This window comes from Glycine max, chromosome 2, assembly GCF_000004515.6.
Source record: "Glycine max cultivar Williams 82 chromosome 2, Glycine_max_v4.0, whole genome shotgun sequence".
In the NCBI taxonomy this organism is placed as follows: Eukaryota; Viridiplantae; Streptophyta; class Magnoliopsida; order Fabales; family Fabaceae; genus Glycine; species Glycine max.
Window position 1 is genome coordinate 42,341,072 of NC_016089.4, and position 25,870 is coordinate 42,366,941.

Genomic DNA, 25,870 nt, shown 5'->3' on the forward strand with positions numbered 1-25,870 from the left:
TCATGTCAGAGTTATATTGATACTGCTTGATGAAGGCATCCATTAGATCATTCCAGGAAAGACCCGAGAGGGCTCCAAGTTAGTATATCATATAATGGTTGCCCCAGCCAGGCTATCCTAGAAAAAATGCATCAGCAGCTTTTCATTTTTCACATATGCCCCATCTTCCTACAATGCATCTCCAGGTGGTTCTTCAGGAAAGTGATCACCTTGTATTTATCAAATTCTAGCACCTTGAACTTCATAGGAACAACCACATTCGATACCAAACACAATTCTAACATGTCAACAAAGTCATAATTTCCTCCTCCTTCAATGGCCCTTAGCCTCTTCTTTATATGATCAAAATTTTCCTTCTCCACTATAGTAGGAGGTCTTCCTCCTATCACAGCATGTAAGGGTTGTGATGGTGGTCAATATTGAGGATCCCCCGGAGCGTTTATCACAGGGACACCAAAAAATGCATTTCCTTCAATAGTATTTCTCGGATAAACCCAAAAACTAGTTAGAGTGTGGTCTTGGGGAACTTCATGTGTTTCCTCCATAGTTCGAGAGACATGTGCATAAGTGTGATCAGGTTGGGGTTGTTGATTCTCGATATTCTCACTAGAGACATATACAACATTGAGTGGTGTATAATTGGGAGGCAAACCATATGGCGGAAAATAAGATATGCTCTAGACCTAATCATAATGAGGCCCACATGCGTTGGTCATCGCCTTGCCTCCCTGACCTCCTACGTCAGAGACTAGACAACTCTCTTGATTGAAACTGGGTGGGTGAGTTGGGTCCTTCTCAGTAGCAATACCAACAGCAACTGTTGCGGCAATGTTGACCTCCATCATCTTCCTCGTGCTCATTATTGCTTCCATCATCATTGTCATATGCTCCTTCATGGCCTTCATATCGGCCTTCATCTGCTCCTGTACTTGTTCTATGTCACTCATTATCCTATCCTTGGCACGTGTCTGGTATGAGTGTTGTGAAGCCCAATCTTTCTTACTTATCACAGTGATTACTTATTCCGATTTAAAGGAAAAACATGTAATGAGCAATGTATAACAATACGGCAAAACAAATATGCATGAAAGTAGTGATGCTGTGAAGAGACGCATGATGTGATCAAGGAAACAAGGTGCATTGAGTCTACCTTGTGTCCCTAATTCAGGAACCTAACGGAAAGGGTCTAAAATTTCATTATCTAGTGACAACATCCAAGGGTAGTTTCATGTAACCTCACTGGCCTCTAGAAATATCATCCTCTTGGGTAACAACACTGCGGCGATAGGGACTATTAGTGGCAATGCATCACAAAAAGAGGAAAACTCTAAATGAGGCTTCATTGTCATCAAGCAAGTCGGAGACCCAACATGACCATAAATCGACCTCCACTTCCTATGGCTCACACAGACCTAGGTATAAGGCCCAATATCACAAAGTGTGTGCAAAAAGTATAGGTGTCGTGTGTGAACGGAGCAACCTAAGAACCACCTAATCCCACCTGCAAAACAACCAGAAAATTCCTAGGCAGATACAACAAATATAGCACATGTCGTCTATCCTAAGATTCAATGACACAATTTATTTCTAACTACAAAAGTAATAAATAGATGCAACGATACACAGAAAGAAGTAACAGCGTAGCAAAGGATATATATACAAGCATGAGTGAAACAAAAAATAATAGAAATGAGATCAAAGCAAAACCATCAAAAGAATGGTAGTAGAATGAAATGATAACAAACATGGGTACACCGAAAAGATAAAAGAAAAAGGGAAAGTAAATAAAGAAAAAGTCACGATAAAATTGCACACTCGATTAAATGGTTTAACTCTCTAATTGTCCTCAATGGAGTCGTCATCTGTCACAGTGTGGGCCACGATGGGAAGACGATAAAAAAAAGATAGAGAGAGGACTTCCAAAAAGGAAAATTGAGGGATTTTCCACCAACGTTTATTTAAGGAAAATGTCGAGAAAACCAAAAAGGATAAGGAATGGTTCACGGTTTGAAAAAAAGGATTCGGAAGTCGTTTACGCATGGGGAAGGTGTTAACACCCCACACGCCTATCATGAAGACGACAACCTTTAATTGAGTGTGTTAAAAATAAAGTGATTTTTTAATTATTTATCTTCCCTTGAGATCATGAGTCATGTTTGTTGTTTTTTTTGTTTTTTAAGAAAAGAAAGCAAAAAAAAAGACAATTTTATGTTTTTTTAGTTTTTTAGGTCGACAAGGGGTTTGCCCTTACTCCTACGTATCCTCGTGTGCGATGAGAAAATCAAACTTACGTAGTTCTTTGAGTAGAAAATAGTTTGTATTTTGGGTTGATTTTATTTTATTATTATTTTTGAAAGATTTTGGTTTTATGGTAAACTTTGTGAAGTCAAGCAAGTCGGAGACGTAGCATGGAGTGCACGAAATGCGAAAAAAGATTTCGAGTTTGTGGTAAACTTTGCGAGGTCAAGCAAGTCAAAGACCCAACATGACATTCGCTAAATTCGCCAAGTAAGTCGGAGAACCCCCATGGAGTGCATGGAATGTAAGGTGTACTAAAGAGTACTAACATATCATTTCAAAATGATTAATGTAGCATTAAGTAATCAATAGACAAGACACACACAAATAAATCGAATGGGAATAGAAAGGGATAGAATAGAAGTGGAGAATACACTTAGTAATTAAGGGTATGGGATTCAAACATGGGGAAAATAAATAAGTGACGAAATATTTATAATACACTACGAACTAACCAAACAATGATAGATTGAAAAAACAATAATAGAGTCGAACCGAAAAAAAGGTGGTGTAAATAGCATTTTTTACTTCACTTGGGCTATGACCGAAAGAAGTTGGGGGTGTGCATGTAAATGGAGGTGTGACTAGTGGTATTTATGTACAATTATTTTTTGAAAAAAATGGGTCAACCTAAAATGAAAGAGAAAAAACTGTATATGTGAAAAAGGTGGTGTTAGTAGCAATTTTTATTTTTTTTTTCATTTTTTTTGTGTTTTATAAAAAATTAAGAGTCTCATTGGACAGTCAAGGGTTCCGCCAACGAGTTGAAATGAATCAAGCAGAACACCAAAAGAAAGAAAAGAAGGAAGGGAAGAAAAAGTGAATGAAAGAAAAATGAAAAATGAAAAAGAAAAAAGATATAGATGAGATGAAAGGAATAAGAAGAGAAGGGTTCACCTTTTTTTGTTTTTTTCTTTTTCCCGTTCTTTCTTTTCTTTTTTGTTTTTTCGTTTTCTTTTTCTTTCCTCTCTTTTCTCTCTCTGTTTTTTACTTTCTTTTTTTTTCCTTTCTTTCATTTTTTGTTTTTTTTTTTGTTTTTTTATTTCTTTTTTCCTGTTTTCTTTTTTTATCTTCTTATTTTTTACTTTTTTGTTTTTTTTTTCTTTTTGAAAAATTTGTCTGGGCATAATTAAGGTATAACAATTGTTAATGATATATGAAATGATGATTGACTATTTGAATATTCAGTCTTTACCAAAAAAAATAATAATTTATTTTATGTATTAATACATTTTCTATTATATGTTTTTAGACTATTTTTAAGAATATATAATTGTATTTTTTATATAAAATTTGTTGTTTATATGTTTATCGGATGGACTTTAGTTTTATAATTGCTCCCCCCTCCAATCACCTCAACCTGATGTTTATCCTATGCAATTTTCTATTATTTATATGTTTATATGACGAAAATTTGATGTTTAATATAATTGCAGTTTTATAATTTATATAATAAAAATATTTATTTATTATAATTTTAAATATATTATAATTTATATTATAAAACTTATTTATTTAGTATAAATTCAAATTATATAAAAATATTTTGTGTTAATGTATAAACTAAAATACTAATTTACTTAATTTGACATAACAACTTATTTTATAATAAGCATCTTTCTAAATCTCCAACTCATTAAAACATCATCTCGTTTCAAATTTTGCATATATAGAATATAAGTATGTTCCACAAGAAGCAATAATCAAGTTCGTATCGAATAAGATCACTATAGGTAGAAAAATCCCCCTCCAAATATTTAATGCATGCATATATAATATTATAAGTTATATTTTTAATAATTAAAATAAATGCAAATAACTTGAGCATAAGTTTTCAATTACAATTTTGTCTTATGCACATCATATGCAAAGTCAAGAGTTTGCAAAGAGACTATGCCAATAGCCTAATTTGGCTTGTTGATAACATTTTTTTGCATGAACTCACCCCTAATTCTGAATCATATACAAAGCTAGGAGTTTGCTGATAGCATCATTGATTATAATTTTGTCCGGGGACTTGAATCGTGCACTTTCCTTCTTGAATCATGCACCTTCCATTATTCAGTGAAAAGATCATCATAACCTTAATGAAACTTTCACCTCCCATCTCCTAACCTTAACACCTCCCTTATCCCTTCTCTCAATTCTACCACCCCTGCAACGACATCTCCTTTGACAACCACCCCCTACGTTGGCATCTCCCTTTCACTCCTTCATTCTCGTTCCTCCTTCTGAGAAGATAAGTGACTTCTCTAATCAAATTTAATTAACTATAAAATAGCTTCCAAAATGACAATTCCATAAGCAAAAATACCTTATAGAATGACCTTTCCATAAGCAAAAAAAGCTTCCATAATGGTTGTTTTTGAAGTATTTTTGTTTACATAAAGGCGATTCCGGAAAATGTTTTTTAAAATCTAGAACAACCTTTCTCAGAAGTGTATTTTATATATTCTAGAAAAGGGGTTCTGGAAATCAATATTGGGCTTAAAAAAAAGCCCATTCTAAAACCAAAAACTACAATCGGAAGTAGCCTTTATGGAAGTGTATTTTGCAACTTCCGAAAAGGCCATTCTGGAAAGTATTGTTTTGGCTTATGAAAAGACCATTCCAGAAGCAAAAATAACAAATTGAAATAATCTTTCCAGAAGTACAATTTGTACCTTCTAAAATGGTCGCTCTAGATAACACTTTTTTTTCTTATGAAAAAGGTGTTCTATAACAATTATCCTTCCAGAACGATCATTCCATAAGAGTATTTATACCCTTACGGAATAACTGTTTTGAAAATAGGTCCACAACATCAATGTGAATGCATTAAAACGTACCTACAGAGGAGAGAGTTGGAAAAGAAAGGGGACTTCTGCAGTGTCGAGTTGGACTTGTTGTGTACCTTTGATGACTGCAGGAAGAAAAGTTCGAGAAGAAGAGAAGAATTGGAAAGGGAGTCTAGACTTGCATTATGGGAAAAAGAGAAGAATGGAAACGGGTTGCAACTGAGGAAGAAAGGAAATAGAGGAAGAAGATAGAAGGGGTAGGTTGGGGTTTTTAAAAAAATGGGAGGTACAGAATTCAATTTCCTTTTGTCTACTATGTATATAGCCCACAGTTCTTTTGGGCTAGGAATGCCCATATCCTTGCCAAAGATCACACAAGAAGCTTTTGGAAAGGGCTTGATTGTGGTTGTGGACCAGCTGTTATGTTCGGCCATATTATTACTTGTGAGTAGAGCTAAGCATGCAACAAGTAAGCCAATCTCGCAAAGCCTGCATTCTAAACGGGTTTGTTTTTTTTTTTTTTAACTAACCCACTGGTTTTGAAGGCTAGCCCGCATTCACACAAAAAATTAAAAATTTAAAAAATTTCACTCGACTCTGCAATATTGCAACCGTGATTACGAGATGGAGATTGTGAGCGCAAGGGTGCAAGGTGTGGAAGAGCCATGGAGGTTATGGTGATGCCGACGTGGTGGAGCGCGAGGAGAGGAGAGGAGTGACTGTGGAGTGTAGTCTGTGTGATTGTGACTACAAGTGCGAGAGAGAAAGAGATTGTGAGCGCGAGGGTGTGAAGTATGGAGGAGGCGTAGAGGTTGTGGCGGCGCTGGCGTGGTGGAGAACGAGGTTGTGACTATGAAGTGAGATCTGTCGTCTATGTGACTGCGCGAGGAGACGAGACAAGAATTAAGGATTTAGGTCTATGTGAATAGATTTAGGAGTTTTAGTTTTGCTAAAATACCTCCATGTTTGCTATACCACATTCTATTTTATTTTTTAAAAAAAAGATTAAAATACCCACGGGCCCATGAATGAAACCCATTTAACTCATGGTTATGCGGATGAGTCAAAAAGTCCACTTTTAAACGGGCTCAAAAAAATGAGACCCATATATCATATGGGTTGCGGATTTCACAGTTGCCTATGAGCTCAAACTCATTTGTACAACTCTACTTGTGAGGTTGGATTCAATTTCAAGATTCATATATAAAAATATTATTATTAGAAGAATTCTACCTTTGTATTTGACCATATTTCGAAAAGCAAGTCTCGCGCTTGAAAGATATTGTAAGAAGATTACAAAATAAAAATAAAAAGAACACAATGTTACAATTTTTTTGTTTAGACTATAGAAGCCGAAAATAGTTATATCATTTTTTAAAAGGAAAAAGTTATCTCATTGTTTCCCATTTGAAATATTCGTACACATTACGCATGTTTCTGAGAAAATTTTAGAGCTTAATTAGAAAGCATCAATAGTGTAATGGTTTTATAGATTGTCATGCATAATAAAATTATTGATTTTCATAATAATTATTTTAAAAATTATATTTAAAATAATTCTTAATTAGTTAATAGTATAAAAAACTTTGGGTTGTCAATATATAAACTAAACTGAAAAGTTTATCATAAAAAATAATTTATTTTAATTTTTAAAGGAATATATCTTGTCATATGTCAAGTACTTTATGTAGTATCTTAAAGAATATAAAGCATGCTCAACAAAGAACAAAGAACGGGTCTCTTTACTTTGTGTGGTGCAAGGTCTTCCTTTCTGATTATGGAATGCACTAGAGCCCAAAAAGCATGGTAATAAAACTCTTTACATGTGGCAATTTGATTTTGATAAAGTTAGGTTCAAAATTATTTTGCTTTACACATAGGAGTTCCAATTTTGATGTTGACCTAGACCTAATGTTAAAATGTTATTGCCCCTTTCGAAAGAGCCCACTGAAAAATTAATTTGATGTTGCATCAAAAAGTATGTCAATTCAACAGCGATCGTGTCATTTATAAGCCGCACATTAATTAATATTTTTTTCAAATTTCCTTTTGCAACTTTATATTTTGTTTGATTGAAAATTTAAAATATGCGTAAAAATATAGTTTACATCTGATTCAAGGCCGTAAAAAAAATACATCTGATTCAAGACCAACAATGTGATAGCTTACGAAAACTAAATTTATCTACGGATCTCATTTATCAATCAATCAAGACTGACAATGTACTGGTTTTGCAATTAAAAGAATATAATATTACAAAACTATGGTTAAAATTTTGTAAAACAATGAGAAAGAAATTAACTTTAACATTCTTATCGGGTTATTTTTTTATTTGTTATCATAATTAGTTAGTAACAATTTATATTAAATAAAATTACAAATTAAATTAAACAAAACCCACAAACTTTCACTTTGTTTAAACATTAAAAAACTTTTAATAGTACAACTTTTGTTAGAATTTTCCTTAGAACATATTTTTTTTTATTTAGAATAAAAAAATTTTAAAAAAATAATTTTAAAAATTTTTTATGATTTCAAACTTCAAAGGTTAATTAATATAATTTTCTTTAAACTATTTGACTGTTTCTAATTTTAAAAAAAGGTTTTCTTTAAAAATTACAAACAAATGCATTGATATATTCTTTATCACACTCCTTTAAAGATATTTTGTTTAAATTTTATTAAAAATCATGAAAATTTATGGGGCACACTTCTCATTTGATGAGCTCTTTAATAAATTTTGACTAGTACTAAAGAGTATTTAAAAAAGAAATATAATATGTTATGAAGTGTGTTATAACACCTCTAAGAAAGAAAAAAGAAATGTTAATAAGACGTTCTTTTAAATATACTCTTTACAATTTCCAAATAAAATTTTTAGTAATATACACTTTTAAATACACTCAATTATATTTAAGCTAAAATGTAATTTTCATCTCTATATTTTTTTAAATTTGTAATTTTAATCTTTTTATTTTTTAATTGAGATATTTTATCCTCAACTTTTTAAAAAATTCATAATTTTAGCTCTCATATATTTTAATTGAGACATTTTGTTTTTTATTTTTTAAAAAATCTATGAATTTAGTTCCTTTGGTCAATTTCAAACTTGTTGATTGTGCATTTTTTAAAAAATTAAACTCGTTAGCAATTAAATAATTTTAAAAAAATATATATTTTTCATGTGTATAATAAATAAAATGTTATTAATTAACGTTTACATAATATATGGATCAACATTTCAAATTGGTCATAAGAACTAAACTTACAAATTTTTTAAAAATAAGAGATGAAATATCTCAATTAAAAAAATAGAGAACTAAAATCACAATTTTTTAAAAAATGGGAGATGAAATGTCTCTATTAAAAAATGAGAGACTAAAAATATAAATTTTAAAAAGTTTAATCTTATATTTATTGAAAATCACAAATTTTAGTAATAAGTCTCTATATAAATTTTATAATTTTTAATAAATATTAATTAATATTAGTATAATATATTAGAGAATATATTACTAATAATTTTATTTTTAGAAAATTTATAATAATAAATTTGTCATATGTGACAGTTTATCATTGAATATCAATGTAAGCAAGAATATTTATTTATATTAATTATTTGTATCAAGTTATAGAATTTGTGATCTCGCATCGCTTTTCCCAACAGTCTTTTTGGTCATTTGAATTTTTCAAATCTCTTGCGGCCTTTTTTCTTCTCTTCCTAACTTGTATTCCAATCACCCATACTTCAATTTTCTTCTCCTTCCCCTTAAAAAGAATATTCCCTTTTTTCTTTTTAATCCCACCAATCAATTTAAATGGCTGGACAAAGTGAACCTAAACCATCTTCATTTTCCAATCGAATTTTAACAATATTGGTAAAACAATTCACTTTTTTTTACTGTGCTTATGTGGATGAAAAGCCTTCTTTTCAATTTTGTTATGGGATTTGCGTGGTGAATCAAGAGAAACCTTTATAAGCAACCGTGCTTAACAGCAATACGCTACCAATCTCATCATGGTCGTTGTAGGGTAGTCTACGCACATTAATATATTCTACCAATGACTCACCTGGGAAAGCTACCTTAAAAAGTTTTGTGAGACTTTTGTCATTTTGTGACTACACCATATAGGTCACATTGCTATCTTTATGAGATTTACTCTAACTAACAAGTTTCAACAAGGCTAATGTGTTGTCCAAGTGTGGAGTATTATTGTACGTACCCACGAAAATTTGAGGAATATTAACTGAATATGTGCCAACAACTTTTCTTTTGTGCTTCATAATTAAAGGAGTGATGTTAACTAACACAGTGTGGTGGAAAAGCTCCACTTGTTCCATCATTGCTTAATTAATGCAATTGCAATGCATGTTCATGAATAATTGAATTGAACAGGGGATAGATCCGTTTTATTTGAATTGAGATTTTATAATTTTATAATAGATTCAGCTTGAAACAAACGATAAACAAATAACTAAGCTTTGATTAGGCTGATTGTTAGATTTAAGTTTTTATTTTTTAAAATTAAAATTGGTTTTTTGTTTCTATTTTTAGTTTGCTTTATTTTTAAAAATTTATTATCAATTTTTTTTTAAAGTTCATTAAAAAGATCTGAGAGTCTTCACATTCACATAAGGTTGTGATGACAGTTTCTATAGCAAGAGAATAACATTAAAAAAAATTAAGAGCTTGTGTAGTCATGATTGATGAAGTTAAAAAGATAGAAATTTAATTTGTGCTAAAAATTTAAAGTTCAAATTCTATATTTCATCCGTTGGATTTAAAGAAGACTAGTTTTGGAGCTATAGAGGATCAAACCAAAAATCAAATATTAAATTTGAACTTCTGAAATTATATCCAAATTCGGTGAAAACTTGATCTTTATGGATATTTTACAAGTTAAGACATAATTTGATCATGATTAGATCAAGCTAAAAAAATCTCAAATTTAATTCATGATCAAAATTTAAAACTCAAGATTCACATTTCATTGGGAAAGTTTCAAGTTATGTGAGTCATAGGTTCAATATGGGTTGTGGACTATAACATGTTAAGACAAGAATCCCTTATTTACTTCAAGCTTCTAAAATAAGGGTCAAGCTTGATTTGTATGATTTTTTTGTGTATGTAAGCCTAAGTCTAGCTAAAAAGCATTATTTAATTCACAATGAAAAGTTAAATTTCAAGCTCAACATTTCATTAAAAGAATTTGGGCTTTTATCACTAGTTACAATTAGTTGATACAAAAAGCTAAAATTCAATTCAAACATTTTAAATGAGGCTCAAGTCAAATGAAAGCTTGATCTGAATGGACATTTTGCAAGCTAAACCCAAATTGAGGCATAGTTGAATCAGGTAAAAATATGTCCAAATTTAATTAGTACTCAAATTTTAAAACTCAAGCCTTACCTTGTATCAAGCGGGTATAGGCTGAGTTGGTTGGAGGCTTGATATTAATCACAAGTTATAATAAGTTAAGCCAAAAGCCTAGATTCAATGGATTGGCTCAAGGATTCGAGTTCCATCAATCAACCAACCCATTTTTGTCACCTCTAGTGAAGACTAAACAAGAAAAATAGAAGACTAAATGAGAGGTAGAAACAAATGGAAGAAAGTTTTGAAACGAAAGATCATTTTAGGAATGAAATCAAGGAGGACCATATTTAACACTCTTACAATCTGGGTTCAACTCTTCCTTTGTATAGTTGTCAAAATTGGCTTGGCCAAATGGACCAACTCCATGGATTGAAAAGATAAATGAAATAAGCTTCTTTAATTTGAGGCTCAAAAGAATTAGGCTAATTCAACCTGGCCTAATGAGCTTGATGAGTTATGTTAAGTTAATGAAATGCAAGCCCTAAAGGAATGGGCCTATTTGGCTCTTTTTAAAAAAAAAATAAAATACATATAATTTATGCAAAAAAGTCAATATGACCCAATTTGACTTGCTTTTTACACCTTAAGCAAGAATTGAGTGACTCATTTTGACAATTCTTTTCCTTTGTAATATTTTTTTTAAAATAATTATATTTATAAATTCTATTCGATAATTACATTTAAATTTTTACAAATTCTAACTAAATCATGTTATATTTTTAAACTATGTATCCTTGTGTAACAAATAATTTTGCTAGAGTTGTGTTGAGTGTAATGTGTTAAATATTATTTTATCTTGATAGAACATTTATTCATTCTTTACTAAGTTATATATTTTAGCCAACAAAAGTTGATTGAGTTGGTAAGGATCAAACTTACATCTAACAAAAATATAAATTCAAATTTTGTTGTCAATGTAAGAACCTTATTGGTGAGAATCTATAAATATCTATAAAAAATTTACATTTATGATTTCTATTAACTAAATATATTTTTATTTATTTATAGAAATCGGATAGAACATTTAATAATTCATACATGTTACTCAAAAGATTAAGCTACACTCTTTTTTTTTTATAACAAAACATATATTTTTTGCCTAGGACCAAAGTGTGACAACTTTTGTTTCAAAATTAGGTCGTGAAAATTTCAAGACTAACCACTTTTTTTAAGAAAAAAAAAATACTCTCCGAATACTTCGTCTTTTAAACAAAATCATCACAGTAAACAATTGCGCTCGTTTTGCTTTGTTTTAAAAAAAATCTAGTCAACGTAATTTTTATTTTTGATTTGATAGTTAAGAGAAATTTTAAATGCTATACGTTCTCGTAAACCAAAATAAAGTAGCCATTCTGTGACAAAAATTAATATTTAAAAGACAATTCGAAAAAAAAAACCACTTCCTAAATGCTAAAATAAAATATGATGCACGTATAATAAATGTAATAAAATAATAAACAATAATGTCCTCGACAAAGATACATAAACATCAATTCAACTTTTTTGCTTTTCTTTATGGAGTGGATTTGGATCTATTTTTGACCATGAGTATCCCATTTACGAGGCACACTGATTTCTGTTAATGTCTTTGGTCCATCTTTGATCCTTGTAGGCCCCGATATTCTAGAATCTTCAACATTAAGGCAAGCTTGTCCATTACATTAAGATACCTGGCCTCGCATACAAAAACCACTAAAAGGAGCTTTGTAATGATATTCAAAAGTATCCTTTATAATTTGCCCATAGTAAGGACTAAGGAAACACTATGGGTCTTCTGAATACCAACCAACAAATATTCCTCAGAAATGTACTCTACTTTAATAATAATAACAATATTTCACGTAGCTTCAAGTCTTCAACAAATCTAAAACTTTCAATAAGTGTGGCTTGAATGATTGGTGTAGAACAAGACTTGGACAAAAAGTTTGAGTGGAAGTAAAAAATTGAAGCAGAGGGATTTAACTACCTCTTTTCCAACATGTCGTAGTTATTTTTCATATCAAGTTATTTAAGCATAAATAACTTCATTTTTAAACACATTTTCACTTAAAATTCAATTTTACAATAGTAAAATCATCTGCAATTAAATTTGCACTCAAATAAACACAAGAATTTCTTGCTCTCTTTCCATAAACAGAAGTGTGGAACAATTTTCTTCTTTCCGTACTAAATGAATTGAAAAAAGTGTCACCACTCACTCAACACTGACTCATATCAAGCTCAATAATAAATGTCACTCTAGCTCCACAGTCCACCCACTAGCAAGTACACCCCACCATCAACTACTCAACCTAAAGCAAAGGAGCCTCACTTGTTGCTTATTTAAACATTCCCTGGTTTCACTCATTCAGGTACTATGAGAAGAGACACAACAACAACAACAACAACAACACTAAAGTGAGAAAATGGAGCTTCAGGACACTGCTGCAAGCCGTGTGTCAATTGGATTTCCTTTGGGCTTAGCCCTTCTCTTTGTCTGTTTAATCTTCATGTGTGGCTTCTTTTGCTGCTGCTTACATTGGACTAAGCTTCAATCTTTTCTTCGATCTCATGGAATCATCAACACTCAATCTTTGGAACAGACTCAATTACAAGCTGAATTGGCTTCCCCCTATCAGAAACCAGCTTTTCCTGTTGTGGTAATAATCACTTCTCTTCCTAACTCCCAAAAAACTATACACGTGCAGACACATCAAATGAGAAACAAGAATAAATCTTAGTCACAAGTAAAATAGATGGTCAATTAGAGTTTAACTTTCATGTATGCTAATTATGAAACATAAATTTTACATTCTAAATCAATCAGATCATGTCTTAAAATAATTATTATAAAAGTCAATAAACATATTAGTATGTTAAATTTGTGATAAGATGTGATTGGAGGATAGTGTAAAAAAAATTATATTATTTACAATTTTAATTAAATTCTTAAATTTGTACAGGACATTTTTCATATATAATTATTATAGTATAAGATTAATTTTTCTAACGATGAATTTTATGGTAAGCAGATGATGAAGCAGAATTATGCAAAGGCTTTGCCTGTGTTGATGCCAGGCGATGACATCCCGAAATTCATAGCCACGGCATGTCCATGTGAGCCTCCAAGAGATGAAAGGATCACAATCCTTGTGCAGAAGGAAGAAGCTACTGATTTATGCAGTAGTGGCAACTAAAAGAGTTTATGGTTTCAAGCCTTGAAGAATTCAGGGTACTATACATTTACTATATATGTTGGAACTTCTCAATTTACAACGGCTAATAGCTCTTAGCTTAATTAATTTGTGAGCAGTGAGATACTAGCTAGACCAAGCAAGCACAATGAACTAAGATGCCATACCATAGCTTTTTGCTGAATGAGATGATAGACCAAGCACACTGAAGGTGTTGTAAGATACAAAGTTTGAAGCCCATTTGAATTTTTTTGTTAGAATGGGAAGAAAACGGTTGAAATTGAAACATCAACCTGTCTCTTTTATTTTATTTTATTTTTCTTTTCAAAAGCTGATTCAGGGACGCTTTTTTTATCTACTCCTTTCAAGTTCAAACTAAAGTTTTGAATATGGAGCTTATTGGAATAATATGTGTTTATTATGAATTTTTTTTAATAGTTTTTTAATATTTTTTATTGAAACTTATTAAAATAATCTCTTTTTAATTTATTAGCTTGCGAGTGTACAATGTATGGTTAATAATTATAATATAATTAAATATATAAAAATTTTAAAATATAAATACAAAAAACATAAGAAAATAATAATATTTAGCAAGAATGAAATAACTGTAAAATTATGATAAAATAAATAATTACTAAATTTTGATACAACAGAGAATCAAATCTATAATATAAGTGAATTAAATATAGAAATATTTTTGGATTATTAATAGTCAATTGAGTATTAGTTTAAATGTATTATATCAAAATACAAAAAACAATACTGAATATATTTTTAATTACAATTGTTGCCGAAAAGATTATGCATACTTAATCCAATACTATTATGAAATACCCAAATCAAATATGAATTTCAATAAAAATGTTTCTTAAAAGTAGTCAAGTCTACATAAAGCACTACATGCAAATTAAAGTCATTTGTTTATCTCAACTTTAAGAAAAATATCCTTTAGATTGTGATTTACAAAATTATTCTAAAAGTTGTAATTCATGCCTACATTATATTAATCGGACACTGCAATTCTAATATTAGAACCCATAAAATTTATATTCACCCATAAGCTCTTTGTTTAAGACACTCATTTTCTTCTTGAATGATAGAACAGGGTATAAAACTAACATGGTTTAATTCTAGATTGGATTTTAAAGCAATTAATAGTGAAAATTATAACATCAAATTTTTTAAGAGACTTAAATTTAAAATTCTAAGGAATTAACACAATTGGAAGCATAAAAAAAGTGTGTAGAATAAACTTTTAAAGAAATGACATCTCAAAACTTTTCATTAAAATGACTAAAAACTGTGTATATTAAAAATAAATAAATTTCAATATGTGGTCATGTTTATAGAATAAATTCACATATTATAAAAGCTTATTAAATAATTACTTGTTAAAATTTTCAGCTAAGACTAGTGCTACTACCAGAATGCATCACTCCACAGCCCTGTAAAATAATTAATGTGTTGAAATCTTCAGACCTCTCCATATGAAATATATCTATTTTTTTCTTATGGTGTTGATGACTTTGTTGACATATGAAATAATTCGCAGATGATTGTAAATGTTACGGATGATTCACAGAAGTGAAAGCATTGTCATGGTAAAGAAATAAGGCTAAAATATGCCCTTTTTTTTTCACTCTGCATGGTTTCCTAAGATGGAATGCCTGAAGATTAAACACCATGTAAAAGTCCGTCCTAACATTTATTTTATTTTATTTTATTTTTGTGAATCCGTCCTTACAAATCTTAGCAAAGGTACGAAAGAAGTGGGAACGGGAGACAAAACCAGAAGGCACTACTTCCTATTTCCAATTCTCTTTTCCATCATTAGATTGTACTTCAAAAATAAGCTTTTGCTTAAGTCTTAATTTGATATTTTTTTTCTAAAAATTAAATGCAAAATTGCTATGAGCCGTGTAGCTTTATAAAAGCAGTTTTGCAAAAAGCAACTTAATTCAAACTTCAAAGAGTAAAGTTAGTTGCCCAAACTTTTTTGTATATAAATTTCATGCAAATTTAATAAAGTTCAAGCATAAGTGATTAATCAAAGGCCAAATTAGCATGCCGCTAAGACAGGTTACATTTGATTTAAGGAATATTAAGTGTGTAAACTGGATTCTTTATTAGAATTAGGGTGGGAGCCCATCAGCTATTAGAAATGTAGAACGACTCGTGAACTTATTACTAGGTTTCATTGACCAATAAGTAGAACTAGGCTAACTTAAAAAGGAGTTCAAATGCATGCTAACTTTTTTTTTTTATCTGAAATTATAAATATATTAAATAGCCCCAAGAAGTGTTTGACAAAAATTACATCTCTAAGGTTCTCACAACATTAAAACAAATACATCAAAGAGGAGCTGAATCTTAATATATATCCACTAAAAGCCGCATGAAGAAAAATACAACACCTTAGCTCTAAAATTAAACCAAAATTCGTACTCAATCGTCCTACAAACTTAAAGTTTGCTACAAAAGCACTTGGATCAACTTGCCGAAGTTGATAGGTGATAAAAATCCTAAAAAGCCTTCAACCATGACCATACAAAAAACATGATTTTTTTTTTTATCAAACTTTCTCACTGTCAAATATTATTTTCCTTCAAATGCCATTTCATTTTGCTGACTCTATAAAATTCAGAGGATAGCATACCACCCCACCACCCATCAATCATTTGCTTTTCTCCCAACCAAACCATGTGATGTTGCAAAAAATGATCCAATGCTGACTGCCTAATTTAAATCCACCATGTTGTACCAATGTTTCCAAATATTAGGTGAAATTGGACGTGTAAAAAATAGATGGTTAAATCCTCTACCTCCTTTTTATAAAACGCGCACAGTAATTTTTTATCTTGAATTTAGATTTTTCTACGTTGTAGATTCATTTTTGTTGGAATCCTCAAATGCATGCTAACTGTTATTTATGTTTATATATAAGGATTCATCATCATCTTATATGTATGTTTTATGTACAATGGGGACAAGTATAATAGTTAATACAAGTAGCTAAGTTGCGGCGCATTTTTTTTTAATTAATTTGTTAGTTGATGGAAAAAAAAACAAAAAAAAAATATCAGGGAAAGATAGGAAAGAAAGGATGGAGGGAGATCGATGCTGAGGAAGAGAAGGAATTTCAAGAAAGAAAGAAGGTTATTGGGGAAAGAAAGTGAGGGATAGGTATTTTTATTTTATTTTAAGGTAGTGTTGTGCATGAGACAACTTTTATCCCATGGTTTAATTTAATGAGTAACGCAGTTTATGATTTTTGTCATATTTAGCTTTGTTTAGTTCCGTAAACATTTTTTTTGCATTAAACATATGCACATAACATGTTTTTTTTTTTACGGTGAAATTTTGTCAAAAAATATTGCCGATCATCACCATTTGAGCGTTGCCGGCCAAATTATTTCTGGTAATTTTTGTCAATAGAACTTAAGCATTTCCACTAATAAAATTTGTGTTGAGTGTTAAGTTCTATGGTAATATTTTGGTTTTAAAAATTGTGAAGTCATTAGCCTGAGACGAAGATAAATAATTTAGAGTGTATTTGTTTTATCGATTGAGATGTAGAGACATGGAATTTAACACGCATTTACCACAAAAACAAAGAATGTGATGTTTCTTGGAAATAAAAGTTGGTGTAAACATACATTGAGATTGACAATCCATACACGCATTTAAACTAATAACATTTGATGACAACAACCAAATGTGTTTGATATAAAGTTGTCAACCTAATAATTCAATTAACAGTGAATCAAACATCGATGATGATTTTTCCAAAGATCATTCCACATAGAAAAATCTCAAAGTTTGAAAGAAAGAAAGTGAAGAGATTTAACTAGAAAAAAGTAAAGGAAAGAATTGATAGAGAAAAAAAAAGTAGAAAACAAATTGATAGAAATTTAAGTGGCCCTTTCATTTGTGGTGCTACTTAATTTTTAATGATATTTAACTGTAAGGATAAAAAAATATTAACGGAATAAAAGTTTAGAAACTAAAACTAAAAAATTAAAGAATAAAAGTGAAAACTTAAAAAAATTAATGATAAAACATAATTAATCCTTTCTATTTTTGTAACACTTCTATTAACAACAACATCTAACACTTATGCAACATTTGACCAATAGATAGAAAGTATGTGATGGTGTTAATCGTGAAAACTGTATCTATTCTTAGAAAGGAAAATATTTTTTAAATAACAAAAAAAATTTCATTAAATGATTTTATTAACAAATAAATATTTAAAGATGAGATATAAAATCTATTTTCGATTTTGAGTTTTTTTCATTAAACAAAGAATTCATAGTTTTCAACTTATCCGATAATTGTTTTAATATTTAATGCATACAACAATTATAATTTCAATAAAGACATCCATTTTTATTATAGTAATATAGTGATTCATAAGACGATTAGTAAGGAAACTTGATAATAGTATTTCTGATTTAAATATTATTTTTATAATAATTTCGATTTTGATAATAATTCTAAAAGCAATAAGTAGAGATTGAAAAAGTAAAGTTTTGAGAAGGAATAGAGATAAAAAAGAATAAAGGATTTAGAAAGATGCATTAAAATAAATAAACATAAATTCATAAAAGATGAAAATTGAATACATACACAATAACCTAATGAATCTGTAGCCAATTTTTTATGGTAAGTGTTGTTGGTGTTTGAGGAATTAAGTAATAGTATTTTCAATCCCCCAAAAATTGGTTGTCAACAATATTATTTATAGACTTCTAATACTAACAGTCGAATTATGATATTAGTAATTGTCTTCCATAACTTTTCCTCGCAATCGTGTTAATGGATACTTCGATTGTTGAAAAATATATTACTTCCCAATGCTTTCCAATCCCACATGCATAAATGAAATTATCGAACTTATCAATCCCGATCAAAATAACTCAATTCGATTACACAATCAACTTTCTCAAACTTTTGGTCATACTTTGATTGTTTTTGAAGAGATTCTTCTACTCATATCAAGATAAGTATATCAAAATAAGATTTTTATAATTTAGTCAAATATTAGATAACATAATAGAGATAACATATGATTATCTTTAAAATACTTTGTGGAACAATATATACATAAAATGTAAAATAAAATTACAAATTTTATAAAGTTGTCATATTTAACAACAAAAAAAACTATCTCCTACCATTAATTTTTTATTTTTATTACTATTATTTTATTTATTTATGCGTTGGGCTAACTTGGTTTAATGTTGTTTTTAGGCTTCTACATTGTGTTCTCCCAACTCAACTCAGTAATGCCTACGTGCTAGCCATTGTGTCATCTAAGGTGTTTTTTTTTTTTCCCTTAATTCTTTAATTTGTTTCTTTATTTATATTTTCTGTTTTGTCTGGGTTTGACAAAGTCTAAATTGTGCCCAATGTGCATGGACCATTCAGCCGAAAATGAAAAAATAAAATCTAGATAAATGTTAATACTTATTGCAGGTATAAGAATAGAAATTGAAATAAATAATTCTCATGACTCCAAACAAAAAAATAAGAATTTGGTGTATTAAAAAGCTTGTATTCATAGAACATTTGATATTAGTATTTTGTGATTAAAAAATATTTTTGGCCCCTAATTATTTCCGATAAAACTATCAATTCTGCAACAAAATGGCTCATGTTTGTAATGCAAGAAAAGTGATGGATAAGATAGAAGAAACCGTGAATATTTTTGGCATTGGAATAGTCATTCCACCCATTTCATCTAGATAAAGAAAACGTGGTCTATCATAACTAGTTCCCGTCAAGAAAAAAAGCACAGCGCCAAAAACGCCAATAAATCCATGACATGGGATTCTATTTCACAACCCAGCTTGGTAGAGGGTGTTTCTTCCTCCACCCTATAAAAATAAAGGAGCGTCCCTTTTATATTCCCAAAAAAACTAATGTAAAATGTAATTTACATCTAGGATTAGTCTTTTCGAAATATAATAGGATGCTGCTTTATTTTTATCAGACTAACACGCCCAGCCCAATATCACTCTAGTAAATGCTACTGTTTCTTTCTGTACCTCCATAAATTGCTTACTGCACTCCATTATATTCTGAAAAATCCACTCAAAATTACATTTTGCATCGGATTTTTCGAAATATAATGAAATGTTGGTAACAATTTATGTAGCTGTTTCAGTAAAAAAAAAAAATTATGTAGCTGCCGGAAATTTCCCTAAGAATATGTTTGGATGGAGAAATTTAAAATTCTGAAAAATTTTAAATTCTAAGAATTTCAAATACTTCAATTGAAATTCTTTTATTTTCAAAATTTTGCATTTGGATAAAAAAAATTAAAATTATGAGAATGAAAAAAATGAATAAAAAAATATGGTTGATGTGTTAGTTATACGTGTTCCTCTATGCTCACACTCGATCGATATTTTAAGAGCTCGGAGAAGACTGTAAGAAAAGAATTTCAATTTCTCACCTTTTAGAAGGAAATTGAAATTTCAGATTTTTAGTTGTTTAAAATTCTGTTTTAAAATTCCAAAATTTTAAATTCTTCATAAAAAGCATCCAAACAATGAATTCTAAATTACAGAAATTCAAATTATCTAATAAATTACTTTCTTCGATTAAAATTCTTTATCCAAACGCATGTTTTTCAGTGCATTACGCTCTTATGCAGGGGAAACAACTATTAGCCTATTATGCACCAACTTGTGTCCAACAGTTAGCCTTCATCTAGGTATTATTAGCCATGGGATGGCACCTTGCTTTTGGGCTCAACACACATTAAATGGGTAAGTTTGGGTTTGCTAGAATGGCTGTCTCAGTCCAGCAAAGAGAAGACAAAAAAAGGCTAAAATAAGTTTATGTTTTTAGTGTTTTTTTTCTTGTGATCTTTTATGTTTTAATTTTTTTTAATTTTAGTCCTTTAAGTTTTAAGAAGCCAATTTCGACAAATTTCCCCATCTGGGGTAGTTTTAGAAACTATTTCCCCAGATGGGGTTGTTTTTAAATTATTTCTAAGAGGAGGCAGTTTTTATACGTGAAAAGCATGCATGCAGAACCCAAACCGCCAGAATCGGTGGCGAGTTTGGTGTCCTTGAGCAAATCGCCAGTGTCAATGGCGATACCAATGAGACATGCATAGCTTTTGGGAACCGGCAGTTTGATTGGCGAGTTCCATGGAGTAAGCTTTTTGGCACCGCTTTGGTTTTGTTTTCTTTTGCTGAAGGATGAAGCATGAATTGGAACCTGACCTTGCTATATAGGCTACGAGAGTGGGCAAAATTAGGTAGCACAAATAATTCATAATTCCATGCGGCGGACACGGCAATATCTTTTAGAAAAAAATAAATAAAACTTAATCGTATTTTAATTTTTTTAGTTGTTTTCTACTTTAAATTAATTAGTTTTTATTTTAAAATTAAAGAAATTTGATCTAAACGTTATTTTCATTTTCTACCTACAAACTTTACAAAAATTGAACAAATAAATTTTTATTTATTTTTGTTTCGAATTTACTAACTAAAAAATAAATTTCACTCAAAATAATAAAGATTAAAATTTCCTATCCTCAAATAATTTGTTGTAAAATATTTTAAATATCATCATGTTGGTACATTTTATATTTAATATTTATAAGCTTTTAAAATTATTTTATATCTTCATAACTCTCCAGAATATTTAGATAAAATGATAAAATATGAAAAATTGACAAAAGAATCAAATTAACTTTTTTTTAGTAGGATGAATCAAATTAACTTAATTTTGGAAATTAAAATATTTAATTAACAACAAATGTTAAAAGAATTAAGATTAATTTAGATGTAATTGAAAACCAATTCCTATATTATAAATTCGATTATACCACTTGGAGAGTAATGTTTTCATTCTTCTCATTCTATCAATTAGACACTTTTAATATTCTTTCCTCTGCAACTATTCATGCATTTCAATATACTCTTTTTTACTGCTTCACAACCTGACACATATCATTGAATATTCCACTCTCGTAGCCTATATCAGGTTCCAATTCATATTCATGGAACTCGCCAGTGTGATTGGCGGTTCCCAAAAGCTGCGCATGTCGCCATTTCAAGTGGCGATTTGGTCACTGGTATCGCCATTAACGTTGGCGATTTGTTCAAGGACACCAAACTCGCCACTGGTTCTAGCGATTTGGGTTCTGCATGCATGTTTTTCACGTAAAAAACTACCCCTCTTGGAAATAATTTAAAAACAATCCCATCTGAGAAAATAGTTTCTAAAACTACCCTAGATGGAGAAATTTGCCGCCAATTTCATCATTATGTGCGTTTTACACGAATACTGTTAACATTTTTTGATTATTTAAAATGATTTATTTGTTAAATTGCACATTTAAGCGGATCGGTGCTCATTAAGGCTAGTCTGTCTATTACCCTCTTATTATAATTTATAAGTATAAATCTGTTGTTTATTTTTTCAATTTAAAAACATCAATTCAATGACAAATGTTTCATTCGGGCGATGAACATGGGCTTGGTGATGTTGTTGGCCCATTTGCACGGGTAATCCATTAGGCTTTTTGTGTGTGTAAAATTCATTAGGCTACTGTATGAGTAAAAAATCTCATATGTATTAAGAATTACGAATTTACGATGACCAAAACTGGAAAAAGGCTGACATATGCTGCCGCAGCTTCAGGTATCACACATTATGTGGTAAAATATTATGTTATGAAATAAAAAAAGGGGGGGGGGGGGGGGGGGTAGTTTTACCATTAAATAATGAATTATTTAATTCAATATCCAATTAACATTCTACAATATTATTTAATATTTAAATATTTTTTTTAAATTATGAATCTATTTTAACTAATTAATCAAACTCAGTTTTTATTACATTATTTTTTTAATTGTTATTTTAGCATAATTTATTAAAACGCACTAAAATTATCCTTATTTTTTAGCCTTAACTTTAAAGTGATTTTTACACAATAAAAAAATTGAGCCAAATAAAATTATACATATATGCATGTAACTTAACTTATACTAGATTAGTTTTAAATTTAAAAATAGTACCGAAAATGCCGGCAAAAGTGATACACAACAGTGTGTAGGCAATGTCGAGTAGGAAAGAAGAGAGAAAAAAGTTTTTTTTTTCATTTAAGATTTAGAATAAATTATACTCATCCCCTTCATTTAGCACTTATTACACATGAAATTTCTATTTAAAGTTATATTTCTTTTACCTCCCCTAACCTAGAATTGTTAGTGATAGTGTTAGTTTTTTTTTTTTTTGAAATATCAAAATAAGCCTTACTAATTTAGTGAGTCCGGTGTGAGAAATCTCCAATGTGGGAAATCTCCAAATCCTCTTTGCCAGGATTTACGAAAACCAAAACCATTAGTGAGCCCGGCATGCGCGTCATCTTGATACTTGAAGGGAGGTCTAGAAGAGACAGCCATTGAAAGTGGGTTCCACACATGATGGTTGTACAATTTTTAATCTTTAAATCGTACAATTTTCAACTTTTTAATTGGATTTTTTTAATTTTAATATTGTGAAAATAGTTTTAGTTGGGGATCATTTTTGTGGTGGGAATCATTGTGTGGTGTTCACACTACTGTTTGTTTTGGGACCATTTGTCTCTTGTGTTTTATGGAACTTTTTATTATTATTTTATTTGTTTGTTGTTCCTATGTAGGAAACATCACATATGAGTTTGGTATTTACTTCTGTCATGTACCTGTGAATGAACAAGTAAATGAGGTTGTGAATGACAATGGGACTCTGGAGGTTGATGAAGTGTATGTAAGTGATGAAGATGTGACTTACCAACAGTTAAGAGAAGATTCTTCATCTGAATATAATCCTATTGGTGAGGATGCAAATTTGAGTGATGTGGATGACTTAAGTGACTTTGATGAAATAGTGGGTGTCATTGGAATTGTGCATTCAAATTCAGGCAAGGATGAAATTTATGAAGAAAGGGGATTGAATTCAAACTCCGTCGTTGCAGCTACTGAAGATGTTCAAGCTGAAAACACAAGTGCTGCCCAAAATGAAATAGTAGAAGTTGTTCATCCTAACACTCAGCCAATCCAAAGTAACATATCTCTGACCTAAGAATCTGGAATCAGCTTTCAGGTATTGTGATACGAATAGCAATCAGGGACTGCAGAAAACAAGGCCCAAAAGACAAACCACTACCCCTACCTACTTGAAGGACTATGTGCAGCTTGGGTAGCAGAGGCCCCATGCAGCATGCACCGTTCGTACGTAAGGAAAAGCGCACCATTAGGATAGGATCGTGTCTTCTAGAAGATGCTTAGGTAGTGGAGAATAAAGGAATATCCTGCTGTTAGGATATTCCCTGATTTGCATATTTTTTCGTTTTGCTTGTCGGGCTCTTATCCCCTCCATATCTGCTATATATGTATGTAATTGTGCTTCCATAATAGAGGAGAAAATTCAGAATTCCTTTCCTTCCTCTTGTTCTTGGAGGCAGCTTGGTCCTCGAACTCCAAGCACTAACATATTGTAACATCACCTCCTAAATTCTAAAATTGTGTTGTTTAGTTAAATTCAATTCCAAAAATTTATATTGTGTCTAAATTACAAGATTCACAATCATATTCTCAAATGGCAAGACAATCATCCAACCCAGACACCAACAATAACCCAAATGAAGTTGCAAAGAAGAAAAGACCAAAAATTAAAGGAAGATTAGAAATTAGGAAGTAGTTTAATATCATTGTAATGGCCGGAAACTTTCTATTTTTTTTTAACTCATTTGTTGGATTAGGCATGTGTTTTGGCAAACAACTTCTTAAGATTGACGGGTGCAGGAGGGTTATTTTCTTTTGTTTTTTTTGGGTATAGTTTATTTTGAGAATGTAAATGATTGAGACAATATTGTGTATGGATGAAATCTATTTAATTATGAAATGAAAGTGACTATTTATGCTATCAAAGTATCTCTTTTTGAATTGAATAAATGTAACTATAGCACAAAACATATCTTTTTTATTTGTAGATGAACATTTGCTCAATTGTTGCAAAAGAGAACTTTATAAATTGCACGGGGGACATATAAATGTTCAAAATAACTACATGTACAGGGTATTATAAAATGCACGTGGACATTTACACACTTAACTCTATACACTTACAAATTATTGAGATACAATGTAATGAAAGTTAAAATTAACATCATGATCAACTTACAAATTAACATCAACAATTATAATTAACATTGTGAATGTTACGATATTTTCTTTCTGAGATTCACAATTCTCTTCTAAAAGTAAAAACTTTGTGTGCATTCTTGCAAATTTTCGCTTCATGTCTTATGTTTCTGTCTTTATGCCTTCCATCTCCATGCTAAACTTATCAAACTCATCTTCCATGCCTTACAATTAACTTATCTTTCCTATAAAATAAGCTATTCGGATTAACATGGGTTCCATTACATTTAATTTCCATTACAGATCCACATCCAAAATATTTTTTTGTGTTTGACCCTAACTGCATTCCAACTAGTCCTGTCAGAAGATGCAATCCTTAATTGAGACATTTTATCAAACACCTTCAAAGTAATAAAACAATATTAAAAATCTCTTTACAAAAAAAAAAAAGCTTCTTTAATTGGGAAATATATCAGAACATCACAACCCAACAACAACTAACAATACTCCAATGGAAAAAATTAACTCAACAAAGAAACACACATGAAGAAATAATAAACGCATAACATGAAAAAATTAAACCCATATGAAGAAAAATTAAACGTACATGAAGAAAAAATTAACACACATAGAGATACTTATCTATGATGGAGATGTTTACACGCAAGCTTCAACCCAAAATGTTTCAACACGAGTTTCTACCTTGAGTGTCTCTTCCACTTTTGTATTTTTAGAAACAAAGAAGGGTCTTAACTTTTAAGAGATTGTATGAGAAAGAAAAAAGCAAAATTATCCTTAAACTATCACGCACATGATGAATTATCGTTAACAAAAATCAAACTATGACAGAAAAGGGAATGTCATTATAATGAAATTGTAAAAGTTATAGAATTTACTATATATAAGAATAATTTACAAGGAGATTCTCTTGTAATAAGTATTAAATGAATGAAAGATAAATATAATTTAACTCTAAAATTTAATAATCTAGCAATCTGGATTCCCTTTCTTAAGGTGGGAGACATGTTGGCTCTTCCACCTTAGCTCTCATTGCCAATATATAATGTACCTGTTTGGTCATGCATAGT

At 30.3% G+C, this 25,870-nt stretch overlaps 1 protein-coding gene across 2 annotated transcripts; it reads left to right on the forward strand.

Annotated features, from left to right (window-relative positions):
• The first annotated feature begins 12,745 nt into the window (after nt 1–12,745).
• On the forward strand, nt 12,746–14,051 carry LOC100527787 (uncharacterized). Of its 2 annotated transcripts, XM_006574314.4 has the most exons (3): nt 12,746–13,092; nt 13,465–13,664; nt 13,746–14,051. In XM_006574314.4, the coding sequence occupies exons 1-2, from the start codon at nt 12,859–12,861 to the stop codon at nt 13,627–13,629; spliced, it is 399 nt and encodes a 132-aa protein (XP_006574377.1). In that variant the 5' UTR covers nt 12,746–12,858; the 3' UTR covers nt 13,630–13,664; nt 13,746–14,051. The 2 variants fall into 2 exon arrangements, with proteins under 2 accessions (XP_006574377.1, NP_001237391.1); NM_001250462.2 differs by having other exon boundaries at nt 12,803–13,092; nt 13,465–13,942.
• The last annotated feature ends 11,819 nt before the right edge of the window (nt 14,052–25,870 follow it).

Excerpts from the sequence above, each read along its gene's own strand:
- LOC100527787 (XM_006574314.4), top strand. The coding sequence starts at position 12,859 with ATGGAGCTTCAGGACACTGCTGCAAGCCGTGTGTCAATTGGATTTCCT. Across the intron at positions 13,093-13,464 it reads AACCAGCTTTTCCTGTTGTG|ATGATGAAGCAGAATTATGC; the intron begins GTAATAATCACT and ends TATGGTAAGCAG.